Source organism: Ostrea edulis, chromosome 2 (genome assembly GCF_947568905.1).
Source record: "Ostrea edulis chromosome 2, xbOstEdul1.1, whole genome shotgun sequence".
NCBI classification, from domain to species: domain Eukaryota; kingdom Metazoa; phylum Mollusca; class Bivalvia; order Ostreida; family Ostreidae; genus Ostrea; species Ostrea edulis.
Window position 1 is genome coordinate 76,114,781 of NC_079165.1, and position 16,915 is coordinate 76,131,695.

Below are 16,915 nucleotides of genomic sequence, written 5' to 3' on the forward strand. Positions count from 1 at the left end.
ATAAGAGACACACAGCTAAATGGTAAATATGTACTTTTCAAAGTGCCAGTGGGCTATGAAAAGAGCCTGATGGCATCACCTGTTACCAGAACTTTTAAACGGAAAGGAAACCAAGAATTATTGTTTATATCATCTGATTATATTGTCACGTGATTCCAAGCGTTGACAGAGGTGTATGTGAAGCTTGCGTAACGCGCCCTCTGGTGAGAGAATGGACTTTCATAACGTGCTAGAATTACTTTTCAATATTTATGTCCAATATTCGTGTTTATTATACATGAAGACCGAATACGTACTTCATATTGGATAGAATGAATAGATATAAAAAATCAACAGGGTTCGAATTGACTGCTACGTAGCATGGATATCTTTAAAAAAGAAATCATTTGAAGTTGCGAGTTTTCGATTCACATGGGGGATTTGATAAATGTTTGGACATAAATATACTGGGAAAATATGGTAGGAATTTTTTGATATTATGATGCAATAATACAGCGACCTGCGCCGTAAATCGAAGATTCTTAGAAGGGGTGGATCTGTAGCTATCTGGTATGACCAAATATTTTCCAAGAGAGCTACAGATCCACATTAGTGCAGATGTACATGTAATTCCGAATTGTTGGTACGCTTAGCATGCACTGTGTTGTATATGTATCTGTTTGATTGAATAAACCTGTATAACAACTTCATACATTTTTATGATAAAAAAAACCGCAAAGCTCCTGCATGATAAACTTACATGTACATTCCATTTATCATGTTGCGATGACTTTTTGTAAAGTTTGAACATGAGCCAATGTATCTGTGCGATTTAAGATTTTACACCTACAATGTAAGTATGCATACAAAAATGAAATTAATTGTTTTTATTCTTAATTGTCAGATAAATGAAAGACGTTCAGGTGGTTTAAAACCTAACAGGCGAACTATAATAATATTGTAACGTACAGTGATCTGAACACGCTCGCCGTTGCTTAAAGAAATACTACCATATCACTAGAAACGCTACATGTAGCTCTCTAGCGAAGCAGTAGAAAGTCCCTATATACTGTTTGCTACACTTCGTTCCGAAGCTTAGCATGGACCTTCTCAGATTGTTTGGCACCTCTTCGGCAAAGGTATCCGCCGTCCACGACGACAACCGCCGTCGTCCCCTGACGAGACCCCGTTCGTACATGGACACAAAGTCCCAGAGATATTCTATCTGAATCAGGCCTCCCACCAAACATCAGTCACTACCCTGCCACGATTTTGTAACGTGCAGCGGTTTGAACACGCTCGCCTTTGCTTTTACGTGATCAAGAGAAATCACCAAGAAGATAAAAGCTAGCTCAAGAGCGAGGCAGTAGAAGTTCCCTGTATAAATGCCAACAAGTCGATATTACATATATTTAACGATATCATGCTTCCATACCATACGCAGGCTTAAATGTCCAAGTCAGTCGTTGATTGTGAAAGTCAGCCCTTCTCGCAAAAGTCCACTCGTATATCTCTTACAAATAACTCGGTTATTCATAGATACCCCTCGCCTTAATGTCTAACAACTTGATATATAAACAAGGGGTTAAGTTCCTTAAAGCAAAATACAAGTTTGCGAATGTTCATATTGTGTTTGTAAAATTCTCGAAGTTTTCCCCATAAACAAAAAATGTGAAAACATTCACAAAATACTTGTTTGCAAATGTCAACGACATCTATAGGTAAAACAAAAATGTTAAAAACATCATAAATTATTTGTGATATTTCCTACAAGAATTATGATACCCACCTTTCATACTATAAAGCACATCTTAGGTGTTCGGCGGTAGAATACAGATGTTCGGCGATGGTTGTACATAACGTTTACAGTATTCTATCACATTATTAATGCATGTAAGTTCCTAATGTGAATTAAATACGTTGAATTATTCACATATTCATTACATTTTTTCCTGGATCATGTGGAATGACTATTTTATGAACAGGTTAGGCCTGAGATACATAAATAGTTCAATGTTGATATCAATTCACGGATAGATATGAAATGTTGCAAACACTCGCTTACACTTTATTTTATTTTGTTATCATCTTGTAAAGTATTCCTTTATTTGATTCAATCTTTAAATGATAACATTATATAATAGATTCACATTATACCACCACCAAACACTAATTCAAAAGATATAGACCGGGATACACCGTGTTTTCATTTATATTCTTAAGTCCAAAATTGCTACAAAAACATCGTGAATAATTCGTGAAATTTATTGCAAGAATCATGATACACACTTCTCAGACTGTAAATAAAATTTTATTAACATACTTAAGTGTTCGGCGGTAGTATTCAGATGTTCGGCGGTGGGCAGCAAGTGTTCGGTGGTAGCTACATATATATAAACTTTACAGTTATTGATACAAATACAAACGATGCATTGAATTATTGAAATAGAGATGCTTGCTCCTCCTGGGCACCTGATCCCACCTCTGGTGTGTCCAGGGGTCCGTGTTTGCCCAACTGTCTATTTTGTATTGCTTGTGGGAGTTATGAGATTGATCACTGTTCGTTATCTTCACCTTGCATTTATTTATCTTATTTATTTAATTATCTGATCTATTTTTTTTTTATTTAATTGTACTCGTTTATATTTGGTGATCAACAATGTGCTTAAATTTGATCGGGATCGGAGTCAAACGATAAACTGTAGTCTGATGTATTTCCAAAAATAATGAAAGAATACACTTTGTATTCCAAATTTATATATTTATTCAGTTAACATGAGGCATAAACACCTACAAAAAGTGAGTAGGCCTACTTGGCGCTCAATTATGAAATGTTACCAGAGTACTTTTTCGTAAGACCAGTTCGGCGGTGATTTATCAGGTCACAGATAGGCCTAGTTACACATTAAATATGTTGCGTTTTCCTATTTTTAGGTTTTTAAAAATGCTTCAAACATCATAAATTATTTGTGATATTTCTTACAAGAATCATGATACCTACCTTTCATACTATAAAGCACATCTTAGGTGTTCGGCGGTGGTTGTACATAACTTTTACAGTATTCTATCACATTATTAATAGATATAAGTTCATTATATGAATTAAATACGTTGAATTATTCACATATGGTCTGTTTTGGGGATTTATTTTAATATATACATAATATTTTTGGTGGTCAGCGGTGTTCAGCTGTGTCTGGCGGTATCCGGCGGTAAAAATACCCACCCCGTGATGGAGTAGTACTGACACAGGTGAAAGAGCTCCGCTTATTTCATCAAAATTTCTTCTATTTTTGACGTTCATAGACCGGATTGTTTTTTAAATATTTGGAATCTGATTGACACTACTGTGATACTTTAAAACGTATGTGAGTATTTTGGATACTTTTTGGAAGGTATTGTGAATCATTGTGTCTATCGTGATTACTACTCAATGGCGTACAATAAGCAAAAGAAAGAGAAAAAAGCAGATAGAAAGCAAACGGAAATTCTGAAAACACCGGAGAGAAAACTGGTGCAATTAAATCTACAGTGTTCCTCAAGCCGTTAGAAGTTCCACAGTGTCTGAAAAAGCGTCGGCTAGAAAACAGAAGAGAACAGACAGCTCAGATATGGACTCTCCATCAGGCGGGGCCCATCCAGGTGCATTAAGTATTTCAATGGACCTGAAATTGATTCAGGACAGTTTGTCGGAGATTAAAGACAATATGGTGAGCAAAATAGAAATCAAAGACATTGTGTCCTCTATTCTAGAGGAGATAAATAAAGGAAATGAAAGAGGAAATCATTGCAGTCGTGAAAAGCACAATTCTGACAGAAATGAAAGAAAACACCACAAAAGAAATCAAAGCCGATGTAAAGAAAGAATTTGAACAAAAACTTGAGAACAATAGGAAAGAATTTAAAGGACACGTTAGAGAGATCTCAGACGGCTTCAACCTTGACTTTGAGACGCTACGTGAGAAATTCTGTGACCAAGCACGGGAGCTACGAGGCATGAAAGAAAACCTTAAACTACTGCAGAGTAGAGCAGACAGTGCGATTAGACTTGCAAATCAAAATCAGCAATACTCTAAAAAAGTAACATAAAGTTCCTGCGGTGGGAGGAAAAACAGGGTGAAAACTTGCGTGAGGACTTGTACAAAATCCTCAGAGAGTTGGTCAATATCGATTTGGCACCTGCAGTTATTGTGGCCATTCATCGGGTACCAGGTGGAGTGAGGGACGGTCCAAGACCGGTAATAGCCAAATTTCGTGACCCAGGGACAAAGATAAGAGTGATAAAGAATCGATCACAGGACAAAGTGAAGAAACACTTCATTATGCACGACCATATAACACCCATGAACATTAAGCTCATCCGCGACCTAAACGAAGACTCTAGGATTCATTCAGCATGGTACTTCAGTGATAAAGTGTTCGCCATCGATAGTAGCGGAAACAGACATAAATTCGACATTTTGGATGATGTGAATGAGAAACTTAAACACCGGCGCTAGTGTGTTTATTCTTGCGGAGACAAACCTAAAATCCGCGCAGGTATTTTGTCATCGGGATCGGGACTCAAACTAAATACATTCGGGATCAATATTAAGCTTTTGTTTACAAATGTGGAAGATGTGTGAAAGTGGTCGAGAGTATTTTTTGTTTACAAATATATATATATATATATATATATATATATATATATGTGTGTGTGTGTGTGTGTGTGTGTGTGTGTGTGTGTGTGTGTGTGTGTGTGTAAGACTCCAAAGTGCAAGATGAAGATAACGAACAGTGATCAATCTAATAACTCCTATAAGCAATACAAAATAGATAGTTGGGCAAACACGGACCCCTGGACACACCAGAGGTACGATCAGGTGCCTAGGAGGAGTAAGCATCCCCTGTTGACCGGTCACACCCGCCGTGAGCCCCTATATCCTGATCAGGTAAACGGAGTTATCCGCAGTCAAAATCAGTGTGCCAAGAACGGCTTAACAATCGACATGAGACATGTCAGACAACATTTGACCCAATGCGAGGTTGTACTGACGAACTAGATCGTTATAACGACCATAGAATTTGCGAATGCTGACTTCAGTCGAGACTGTTGAAACCTCTGTACCATCAACTTGTTTGTCAGTAGCTTACCTCGATCTTAAAACTGACTATACGCAGAACAAGCTCTTGCATATCGAATCAGTTGAGATATATAAACACCATATGCAGGTGATAATGGAATATTGGTACATAAATATGGGAAATTGACGATGGAGAAGCTGAAATCATCCCGTTTGTCATACAGTTGAGTTGTCAGTTTGCCGTTAATGTCTACTTTCAATAAAATATCTAAGTATGAAGCAGAAGTGGACGACTCTGTGGTGTCCTTTATTTCGAGCTCTCAGGGATATATCAAATCGACATATGAATGAAAGCTATTATTGTTAATAGACAAAACGTCATCGATATATCTAAATGTCGAATTGAAGGCCACAGCGAGAGATTTTTTCTTCTCGCGTATAAGTTTTTGAATAAATTCTGCTTCATATGAATATAGAAACAAGTCAGCTAACGAAGGAGCACAATTCGTGACCATGGGAATTCCAACAGACTGTTGGGAAACCTGATCACCAAAGACCACGAAGATATTGTCAATGAGGAACTCTAGCATATTTTTTATTTCAACTTCAGAGTTCTTGTACGTGGAATCAGAGTGGTGTTTAACAAAGTAAGTTTTTGAATGGCTGATCACTAATTATGAATATTTCCGTTTTCCGTTTTTGTTGAAGAAGCAACTGTCTATGATGTCAAAAAGTCTAGTCTTTAATTTATCGTGAGGAATGGTCGTGTATAGTGTTGAAAAGTCATAGGTTTTAATGTTATTGATTTGGGGAAAATTCTGTGATTTCAAGTTTACTAAAAGTTCTTTAGAATGTTTTAGAATCCACATTTGATTAATACCACTTCTGGTATATGTAGTCGCACAGTAAGTTTGAAGTTTCTCCTTCACAGCTGTTAACATTTTGGTGAGGAGCAAAGATAGGGGCTTGGTAGAGCACTTACTGGATCCAGCAATGTATCTTTGTTTGTAAGGGTTTTTATGTAGTTTAAGAATCCAATATAGGTACGGTAACTCATATTCACTCGACCCATTGACTGGGATATTAAATGTGTCTAAAACTGAAGCATGGTTTTGAAGAATTTCATCTTTTGAAAGGGCAGTTGGAGTGCGATGGGACTCCAAAGTGCGATGGTCACGCCAAACCCCGATGGTCTACGTCAAACTCCGATGGTCTGACACGTCAAAGTGCGATGGTCTGACACGTCGAAATCATTGGTTTGTTAACGACGCAGTGTTGTAGTACAGACGGTACCAACCGCGTGTTGTTTCACCAAAATATCAGTGCAAAATCCATGCATAAAAAGTGAGAAGTTACTTATTTCATTACCATCTAGTTGTCGTGTTATTAAACACAAAATGTTCCAACTCGAAATGGTATGGAATGTTTTGCATTATAGCATATCCCCGGGATTGTATTACGTGTGCGTCACAAATAATAAATGATCACAAACTAAAGAATGTTTGGGCGAAGTAGATAGTTCGACAACAAATGTACTTTGCCGTTCTCACTATCCTCCACCTTGTATATCTTGCCGTTGCTGTCGTCCGTGTTGCATTTGTTTGGTTTTATTTTGAAAGACGTTAAGCATGACATCACAATGACGTGGCGTCACAAACATTACTGAACTCCGAACCATCGGACTTTGGCGTGACCGTCGCACATTGGCGTCCGTAACTTTAACAAACCATCGCACTTTGGCGCAGACCATCTCACTTTAGAGTCTTACACACACACACACACACACACACACACACACACACACACACACACACACACACACACATATATATATATATATATATATATATATATATATATGTGTGTGTGTGTGTGTGTGTGTGTCGGTAAGTGTCTGCTTACAATATCCATTAGCAATTATGCAATGCTTTATGTTATATATTAGTCTTTTTACTTTAGAAAATGGTTGATTACATAAAAATTGCTACTGTGAATTGCCAGGGCTTAGCTACAGTATTAAAATGTCAAGATGTGTTAAATTTTATAGATCGAAAGGTTATTCTGTAATATTTTTTAAAGATATCCACTTCACTCCTGAAGCAGAACCATATATTTAAGCCATGTGGGGCTATAAATGTTTCTTCAACTCTTATGAATCAAATGCAAGAAGGGTAGCCTAATTTTTTAACAATAATTTTGAATTCAATGTACACCACGAAAAGAGGGACAAGGAGGGAAATTCAATTGCCCTAGACTTAAAAATAGAGGATAATAGGGTCACTTTTATTAACATTTATGGCGCAAACATTGATAGTCCTGAGTTTTATGAATATGTTCGTAAGGTATTTTTAGAACTGGATGATGAATATTATATACTTTTAGGAGATTTTAATCTTGCACTAAGCCCAGATATTGATACAATTAATTATATTTCAATAAATAACCCAAAAGCAAGGAAAAAAGTATTAGAAATTATTGATGACTTACAACTTCCAGATTATTTTAGAATTTTGAATCCTGATAGACGGGTTAAAACATGGCATAAAAAGACGCCCTTAAAACAGGGTCGTCTAGATTACATTTTAATCTCTGAAAGTTTGTCTAATTCTGTGGAAAAATACTTAATTAAACCTGGTTGTAGATCAGCTCACTCCATAGTTGTAGAATTAAAATTTAGCTCTTTTAAAAGGGGATATGGACTTTGGAAATTCAATAATAGTCTTCTCTTAGACAGAGAATATGTACAGAGAGTAAAAAAAACTATTCATAAAGTCTGTAGACAATATATTAAAAGTGACACGGATAACACAAGATCTGTTGATGATAGTATACTATTGGGGGTCTTACTTATGGAAATAAGGGGTGTTACTATTTCATACTCTTCCTACAAGAAAAAAACAAAGGGAAAAGAAATGTCTCTTCTTGAAGAAATAGGTCACTTAGAAACTGAGGAAAAATATATTTGCATCTTATTGAAGAAAAGAGGTTGATTTTAGAAAACTTCAGAAAAGAAAAAAGGGAAGTTCATATTATAAGATCTAAAGCTAGATGGATAGAGGAAGGGGGAAACCCACAAGGTATTTCTGCAATCTGGAAAAACGCAATTCTTTGAATAAAACTATTAAAAAATAGAAGTTGAAGGAAATGGTATGATCTATGACCAGGAGGATATACTTAATGAAGTTAAATGTTTTTACCAAACTCTATATACAAATAAAGACTCGGAACTTTTAGATTTAGATCTTACAAAATTATTCAATATTGTGTTCCAAAGTTTGACAAAAATATTTCAGAGTCTTTGGAAAGAACAATATCTGAAAAAGAAGTGTTTGAAGTATTAAAAAGATATGAAAAACAATAAATTTCCAGGTAGTGATGGATATAGTGTAAATTATTTTATTTTTTGGACAGATCTGAAAGAACTCATATTAAAATCTGTTAACTGTATGTTCTCCAAAACAGAGTTTCACATCTCTCAGCAATTGGGGATTATTTCATGTTTGCCTAAAGGTGATAAACCTAGACAATTGAAAACAAAAACCTGGCGACCTATTACATTATGTAGAAATTTATATCAGGTTGTCTTGGTAACAGAATCAAATCAATATTATGGAACATAATAACATTTATGTTTAAAGCGTATATCTGTGTCATTTACCCTATTGGGGACCTCGTATAACTTTACCCCGTTGGGGGCCTCAAGTTTGTTAGCCAATCAATGGCTTGGATAGGCACGCGATAGCTTGTGATTTTTCATATACAAGGGATTCAGTAAAGGGAAGATACATTGGAGAAAATACCAGATTTATCTATGATCTTATGCATTATATAGAAAGTACAAATATACCAGGACTATTGGTTTTAATTGATTTTGAAAAAACTTTCGACTCCATTTCATGGTCATTTACATATAACGTATTAAGATATTTCGGTTTTGGAGAATACATTATTGAATGGGTGAAGATTCTTAATACAAATTTTAGGGCTGCAGTATTACAGAGTGGGATTTTATCTACTCAATTAATATTGAGAGGGGCTGTAGACAAGGCAACCCTGTTGCACCTTATTTGTTCCTCCTTTGTGCAGAAATTCTTGCAATTTTAATTAAAGAAAATAAGGATATAAAAGGCATTGTTATATGTGATAAGGAACACAAAATAAGTCAATATGCAGATGATACATCACTTGATCCTAATGGAACACCTAAGTAACTTTTTACAGCATTAAATACCTTAGATGTTTTCTCTAAACTTTCTGGTTGGAAGGTAAACAACTCAAAAACAAAAATTGTTTGGATCATATTTAAAAAGTTTTCAAATCAGGTCTTTCATCATACTAGATAGAAACTTGACTGGGGTTCAACAACTTTTAATTTATTAGGTATTAACTTTTCAGTAGACTTACAACAAATTACAGATTTAAACTACAACATACAGATTCCTAAAATAAAGAGCATGCTACAACATTGGAAAAGACGAGTTTTAACACCAATTGGTCGGGTTACAGTGGTTAAAACATTAATTATTAAAAAAAAAATAAACCATTTATTTCTATCACTACCAACACCGAAAAAGGAGATAATTAATTCATTGAGTAAAGATATTTTTGAATTTATTTGGAATGGAAAATGTGACAAAGTAAAACGTTCTATTGTAAGTCAAGACCATCAACATGGAGGTCTAAAATGGTGGACATCAACAATTTTATCATGTCTTTAAAATGTTCATGGTTGAAAAGGTTATTGATTGGAAATAAATCCTTGGTAGCTATTTTTGAAGCAATTAATGGTCATGATTTTGTTGACAAATTACTTGATTTTGGAGATGCATTTATCTCTGAATGTGTCATTCCAGAAAACAATATTGTTTGGCAAGATGCTTTTAATTCTATGCTCCATGTAATAGAATCCTTTGACAAAATTTCTACAAGGAAACCTATCCCATTATTCCTGTGTGGTATAATTCTAATATTGGAGTGGATATGAAAACACTGTTTATCAAAAGCTGGTATAAAAAGATGTAAAACTCATTGACGATTTCCTAGATGACAAAGGGAATCTTTTATCACATAACCTTTTTCAACATAAATTTGATATACATGTTTGTATATTACAATATAACAGTGTATTGAGTGCATCATCAACTCATCTGAAATTGTTTGAAAACAAAGGTTTAATCAATATATCTTTTACACCTCATATTCCATTATATTATAAACCTTTGATTTTGCAAACTAAATGTACTAAATCTGTTTACAAACAGTTAAATGTAAACCATGATATACCTACTTCTGTTTCAAAGTGGAACTTAGAGCTGGTAACTTTAAAATGGAATAGAAATATGTGTTAAGGATGCTTTTACTGTATGTTTTAAGACTACCAAGGACTCTACTATTCAATGGTTACAATATAGAATACTTCATAGAATTCGGCCTGTCAATTATTATCTTGAAAAAATCAATGTTGTGTCTTTTGATTGTTCTACGTTTTGTAATGATGAAGTTGAGACAATTCAACATGTTTTCATTGGCTGTAAAACAAAGTATCTATGTTATGGAGCAATCTGAGCATGCACAGTTATAAAACAACTTCCAAAAGAATAGGTTTTAATGTACTTAATATTTCATTAGGTGAACTCCCATTGTCGAAAGGCAACATAATTGTAAATTTCCTTATCCTATATACAAAACAATATATTTTTTTCTTGTTTGAAAAAAAAACCCCAAATTGCCAAGAATTTTGGAATTATTGTTCTATCTATACAACAAATACAAAATTGAAAAATGTATTGCGTATCAGAAGTTAGAAATAGAAAAATTTGAAAATACCTGGCATGTATGGAAAACTTTTTTTGACAACATAAAAAAGTGATAATTTTACTATTTTAAGCAATATTTTTTTCTACTTTTGAAGCCACATGTACTTTTATCTATTTACTCGAGCTCTGTATTGTTATAATTTTTCTGTTACGACTATATTAAAAATGCAAGCACTTACCAACAAAAGTATGAGTGTGAGTATGAGTGTGAAAGTGGTTAGAAAAATTACAAATGTTTTTTTGTCTTATGTCAATATTTGTGAAATAAAAAAATAATAAATCTAATATATATATATATATATATATATATATATATATATATATATATTATATATATATATATATATATATATATATAAGACTCCAAAATGCGATGGGACTCCAAAGTGCGATGGTCACGCCAACCCCCGATGGTCTGCGCCAAACCCCAATGGTATGACACGCCAAGGTATGATGGTCCACACTCATGCGCCAAATTGCGATGGTGTGGCACGCCGAAATCCATTGATTTGTAAACGACACAGTGTTGTGGTACATACTGTACCAACCGTGTGTTGTTTCACTAAAATATCAGTGCAAAATCCATGCATAAAAATAAGAAGTTCAACTTATTTCATTACCATTTAGTTGTCGTGTTATTAAACACAGAACTTTCCAACGCGAAATCGTATTGAATGTTTTGCATTATAGCATATTCCCGGGATTTTTTTTTAAATATACGTGTACGTCACAAGTAAATAAATGATCATGAATTAAAGAAGGTTTGGGCGAAGAAGATAGTTCGACAACAAATGTACTTTGCTGTTCTCACTATCCTCAACCTCGTATACCTTGCCGTTGCAATCGGATCATCCGCTCGTCCTTTTCCGTAACAGGTAAGAAGACTAGGATGTGGATCGGCGCAAGAATTGCATCAAATCGATGCATTTCTTCGGCGGAAGCGCGCCCGTGGATGAGTGTTAAAAGGCCAGAACCGAATCCCTGAATAATATGTTATTTATATTTTCACCACAGATTCAGTTTTGGTATCATTAACGTCTTATTCACTCTAATACATAACATGTAAGTGGAAATAGATAGTGGTACAATACCTTAAATGTGTATAATATCTTAGATGCATTTGAAAGTTCACGTTTCATAGTGTAACGTACGACTGTGACGTCAAAGTTACGTTTACGTATACGTAGCAACCAACTCTGATGGCGTCGAATCACATACGAGGTTCATTTGCGGTTACGGAAATAGCCGAGTAGTTACGATTGCTTGCCGTTGCTGTCGTCCGAGTTGCATTTCTTCGGTTTCATTTTGACGTTAAGAATGACGTCACAATGGCGTGGCGTCACAAACGTTACTGAACTCCGCACCATCGGACTTTGGCGTGGTCATCGCACTTTGGCGTCCAACGAGTGTCAATATTCACCTAGATAAGTTCAATAACCCTTTTATTATATAGATAAAGTATTTAGTTGTTACATTATATCCCTTTTCATTCAAACTACTCCAAAATAGACGAGAATTCATCAACATTGGCAGTGTGCAATAACAGCATTTATTATATAGCTAATAAATAGTCTAATATAAAATCTGGGTAAAATCTAGAGAATGTTAGCGTTCAATATCCTGAGAATTTATTGAACGCTAACTTTACATTGCGTAAATTGTATGCGCCCGAAACATTCCGAGTATGAGCATTCAATATTGACGTTACCGTAACGACGTAAACAAGGAAAAATGGCAGACGACGGTCCTCCGAATTTGACAGAGGCGGTATTTGATATTTACTTAAGCATTATGTTTTACTGTACATAAATTATGATGTCCCCATTTACAAAATCAGTTTGCTTCATGCATTAATGACGGGTTAAATATTGAACAGTTAAGAAATGCATGCTGTTATTGCACACTGGCAATATTGATGTATTCTCGTCTATTTTGGAGTAGTTTGAGTGAAAATGGATATAACTTAACAACCAAATACTTTAGCTATATAATAAAAGGGTTATTGAACTTATATAGGTGAATATTGGCACTCGTTGGCTGTCAAAATGCACTCGCAAGCTCGTGCATTTTCACAGCCAACTCGTGCCAATATTCACCGATATAAGTTCAATAACCCTATATTATTATATAGCTTATAAATAGTCTAATATAAAATCTGCGTAAAATCTAGAGAATGTTAGCGTTCAATATCCTGAGAATTTATTGAACGCTAACTTTGCATTGGGTAAATTGTATGCGCCCGAAACATTCCGAGTATGAGCATTCAATATTGACGTTACCGTAACGACGTAAACAAGCAAAAATGTCAAAAGACGGTCCTCCGAATTTGACAGAGCCGGTATTTGATATTTACTTAAGCAAAATGTTTTACTGTACATAAATTATGATGTCCCCATTTACAAAATCAGTTTGCTTCATATATTTATATATATATATATATATGTGTGTGTGTGTGTGTGTGTGTGTGTGTGTGTGTTAATCCATTTGTTTCCCCGCATTTTAAAAGGTTGTTTTGCGAATACATATCTATATTATAAAATGAATACGATTTTTGTTGAGCAATTGGTCATGAACAAATGGCAGATAAATCTGTACAATGAACGTTAGATATTTGTCCTGAGTAATATTGATAATAATGATTGATATTTGTAAAGTTCATGAAAATAATGAAACAACACAAAATATATCATACAAATCTTTAAACTGTTTCTAATCACTACCTATGGGGTTTGGATTTTTGTGTGATTTGGAAACTTAGAAATGAGGATTAGAAGAAAGAAGTTGGGTGACTTTATCGAGCGGAGAACCCACAAAAGGACAAATCTCAAAGTTAAAATTGAAACTCTCCAGAAAAAGAAAAAATTGCATTCTAGTTAAAACAATCAATCCATAGTTTCCGAAAAGGCTTTTTCGATGTGTCCATTTCAAAGGAACATTGAAAAAATCCTAATTTAAATCACTTATACGCGAAAACGCCCAAAATAACAGTAATTTTGACTTTTTCAAGCAGATTTTCATATGGAATGGGCCAAGTCTCCATTGTGAACTGAGTAAAATATGTTAATACATGTTCAGGTATAATATGTTTTGTAATTAAAAGTATGGAGACTTGACCCACTCTATGAAAAAACTTACTTCTTGTGTATAACTTTTAAAATTTTAATGGGATGGATAGCCGAGGTGGTATAGCGGGAATCTCACTGAAGTTTTTGACAGGTCCAGATTGCATATCTGTGGTTCGAATACTAATTTTTCCTACCTATTTTTTTTCTCTTATGAATTATTAGACTTCCCAAGATTATTTGACTCTGGCATTTTATGCTAAGTTTATGCAGTCAAAATGACGATCACAAGTAATTGATTCCAACATGAGGCTAATGAATAAATGTAAACAAGTATGGGGCCTCCTGTGAAGTATGGATGTTGTTTATGTAAGTACATGCACGTAAGTAAGTAAATTTTATTTAAAGTCGGCACTGTATTAAAATAGCAACAAATACATGTAACATGAGCTCTGACATGTAAACGAAAACTTAAAGGAAAGTTAAAGAGAACAATTCCAACAGTGCTTATTTAAGAAGTTACTTGAAGAGATCATGACAAAAGCCAAATATGCAACCAACTGGTGCAAATTGTCTAAATGGCAGAGTGAACCACAGTTCAGTACAAAAACCAATGCAAATCAAATGTCTGTTTCTGTCCCATTTGTATTTGCTGGGAAATCTAACAGCAAATGTGCGTTCTGTAACTGTAAAACCGGCCTCAGAGTTGTACCAAAAGAGGCGGGAACTGATGCCTTTATTATATTCGGTATATTAGTACTAGTAGGTTGTAAATGCTGTTCAAAAACATCTGTTGGAGGCGAAAACTGAATCCAAATCAAATCATTAATACTGCACCATACGGAAAACGCTATTCCACATTTGATTTACACCATAAAACGTGAGGTTTCTAATTCACATCAATTGATACATACATGTATGCATGTCAATGGAAATGTGGGGCACGTACTGTTGGATGTTGCAAGCATACATATTTGTATATGCAGTGTCATTTGGTACCTTAGGTACTCCAGGCATCAGTGTAATTATAAATGTGTATTAAAAACCGCTTAATGTCAGATCTACATGATGCTGCCTGTCTAAATATTTTGGACAGCGTTTTAGTACGGTATTGTATCTATTGTAACCGGTGCCCAATCATGAATAGGCTTATTGTTCATCAAGTTCACCTATATTCAAATTTATGTATTTTAACTATTTGAATTTCCCCCAATACTCCTACTCATTGATTCAAAGTACATACTCAATTTAATCGTGCTGAATTTTTAACTTTTTCCCCATGGCCAGCCTCTTGATTTAAGATGGTTGGAATCGGTTAAGACTAGTGTGATGCATCACTTGTAACTAGAGTATACTGAGTACACATCAGATACGATTATCGGAATACGTACATATATAAACACATTATCAGTACAAATTGATTAGAAAAACAATAAAATGTTCTTTAATTCATCTTACCACATCTCTTATTGAGAACGGTTTTAATATTTTCTTAAGTACTCACAGATAAGATGCACGCCAAAAAAAGAACAGTCCTCATCTCTTCCTGTCTGAAAAAGAAGAAGGATTGTCAAATTTAAAAAAGCAGAAATATTTTCATGATTATATTCATCGGTACAAAAGGCTTGATCTCCATATCTACACACTCATACCCGTGGTTGCAGTACTGTTCTGTAGGAAAGTCAACGTCCTCTTCCGAGCGTTTCACACTTCAAGAGTACGTATTATCAAGGTTGTATCGCCCTCTTATTAGAGATTACAGCAGTAAGATTACGGTAGCAAAGGTTTTTGGATTATCATTGATATCATTTGAATGTTAGTTTAGGTCAGCTGAGTTACTGTTACCCGTATCCGTTCGTTTTGTGGGTAATTATCTATTGAACGTTTTGTTTTACGTATAAGACAAAACATGATCAGTTTTCTGTTAAACTAATGTGGGGTATATTTGGGTATAGGGACAATTGTGATCACTGAATGAAATACATGTATACCATTTTTTTTTTTTACTTTTTGCATGTAAATATTTTTTGAGGGGGGAACTTATTTACTAACAATTACAAATTAAATTTCGTAAATCATGACGTTTCATATTAGCCAACCATGTCCAAGGCTCGTTTGAAGGGACATCGATTTGTACACAGACAACTGGACATAGATATCTTACACAGACAACTAGACATAGATATTTTACACATAATTGTTTTGTTCTACAGGCATGTATCATCGTTTTTCAAAGGGAGGGGGTACAGTAGGAAGACATGTTGAAAGTTGACTTGCCTAAAATTTCACGATGAGCAATAAAGGAAAAAAAAAAAGATGTTTGCCCAATCTTCAAAATGGTGGGGAATTGGAGTCTTCATAAAGTAAAACCTCCTATTAATGAAGCTAAATACATTTAGCTGATTTCACCAAATAAAAGCAGATAATATTGGACATAATGCAGGTTCACAAATGTTTTAAATATTCAAATTATATTGATTAATGTAGGTTTTCCTTCTAATTTTGCGTTATACATGTACATGTGTTCGAAAGCTTTTGTACAAGCCCTGATAATTATTAATGATGATTGTCAACAAAAGAGATACGTGTAATTTGAACAAAACATACATTTACGTAGATGTGAACTTTTGCTTTAAATCCTCGAACCCGGAACAAATCATAATCAAAATAGGCTATCAAGGTTGATTAAGGAGTAGTCATTATTGCACCCGCACATTGGACAAATTTGGGTTAACACATTCTTGTTATCTTCTTTCGTCTGTTTGTCACATTTTCTAGTCATTATACAACGCCTCTTACATTCTAATATAATATTTTATCTTATATCTGGGCATGTTTTCTTGGTTATAATATGTGAGGCCTGACTTGAAGATGGTAAATTTCCAATGTGAAATTGAAATGTTCTCAAATATGTTAAATACCAAACACGTATAAACAACCAACTTTCATGGGTATTAATGTCTTAATGACAACATCTAGTGTAGACTTGTGGATA

The 16,915-nt window shown here is 34.5% G+C and overlaps 1 protein-coding gene across 2 annotated transcripts in view; it reads right to left on the minus strand.

The window, feature by feature from the left end:
• Positions 1-16,915, minus strand: part of LOC125681625 (uncharacterized) — a 192,704-nt gene that overhangs the window by 163,443 nt on the left and 12,346 nt on the right. The window contains exons 1-2 of one of the 2 annotated variants that reach the window (XM_056153629.1): positions 15,573-15,655; positions 15,425-15,470 (exon numbers count right to left, since the gene is read on the minus strand). In XM_056153629.1, coding sequence (XP_056009604.1) covers positions 15,425-15,460 — 36 coding nt within the window. In that variant the 5' untranslated portion in view covers positions 15,461-15,470; positions 15,573-15,655. Of the gene's footprint in view, positions 1-15,424; positions 15,471-15,572; positions 15,656-16,915 lie in introns of those variants that run through there. The other variant, XM_056153630.1, reaches the window with a different exon arrangement.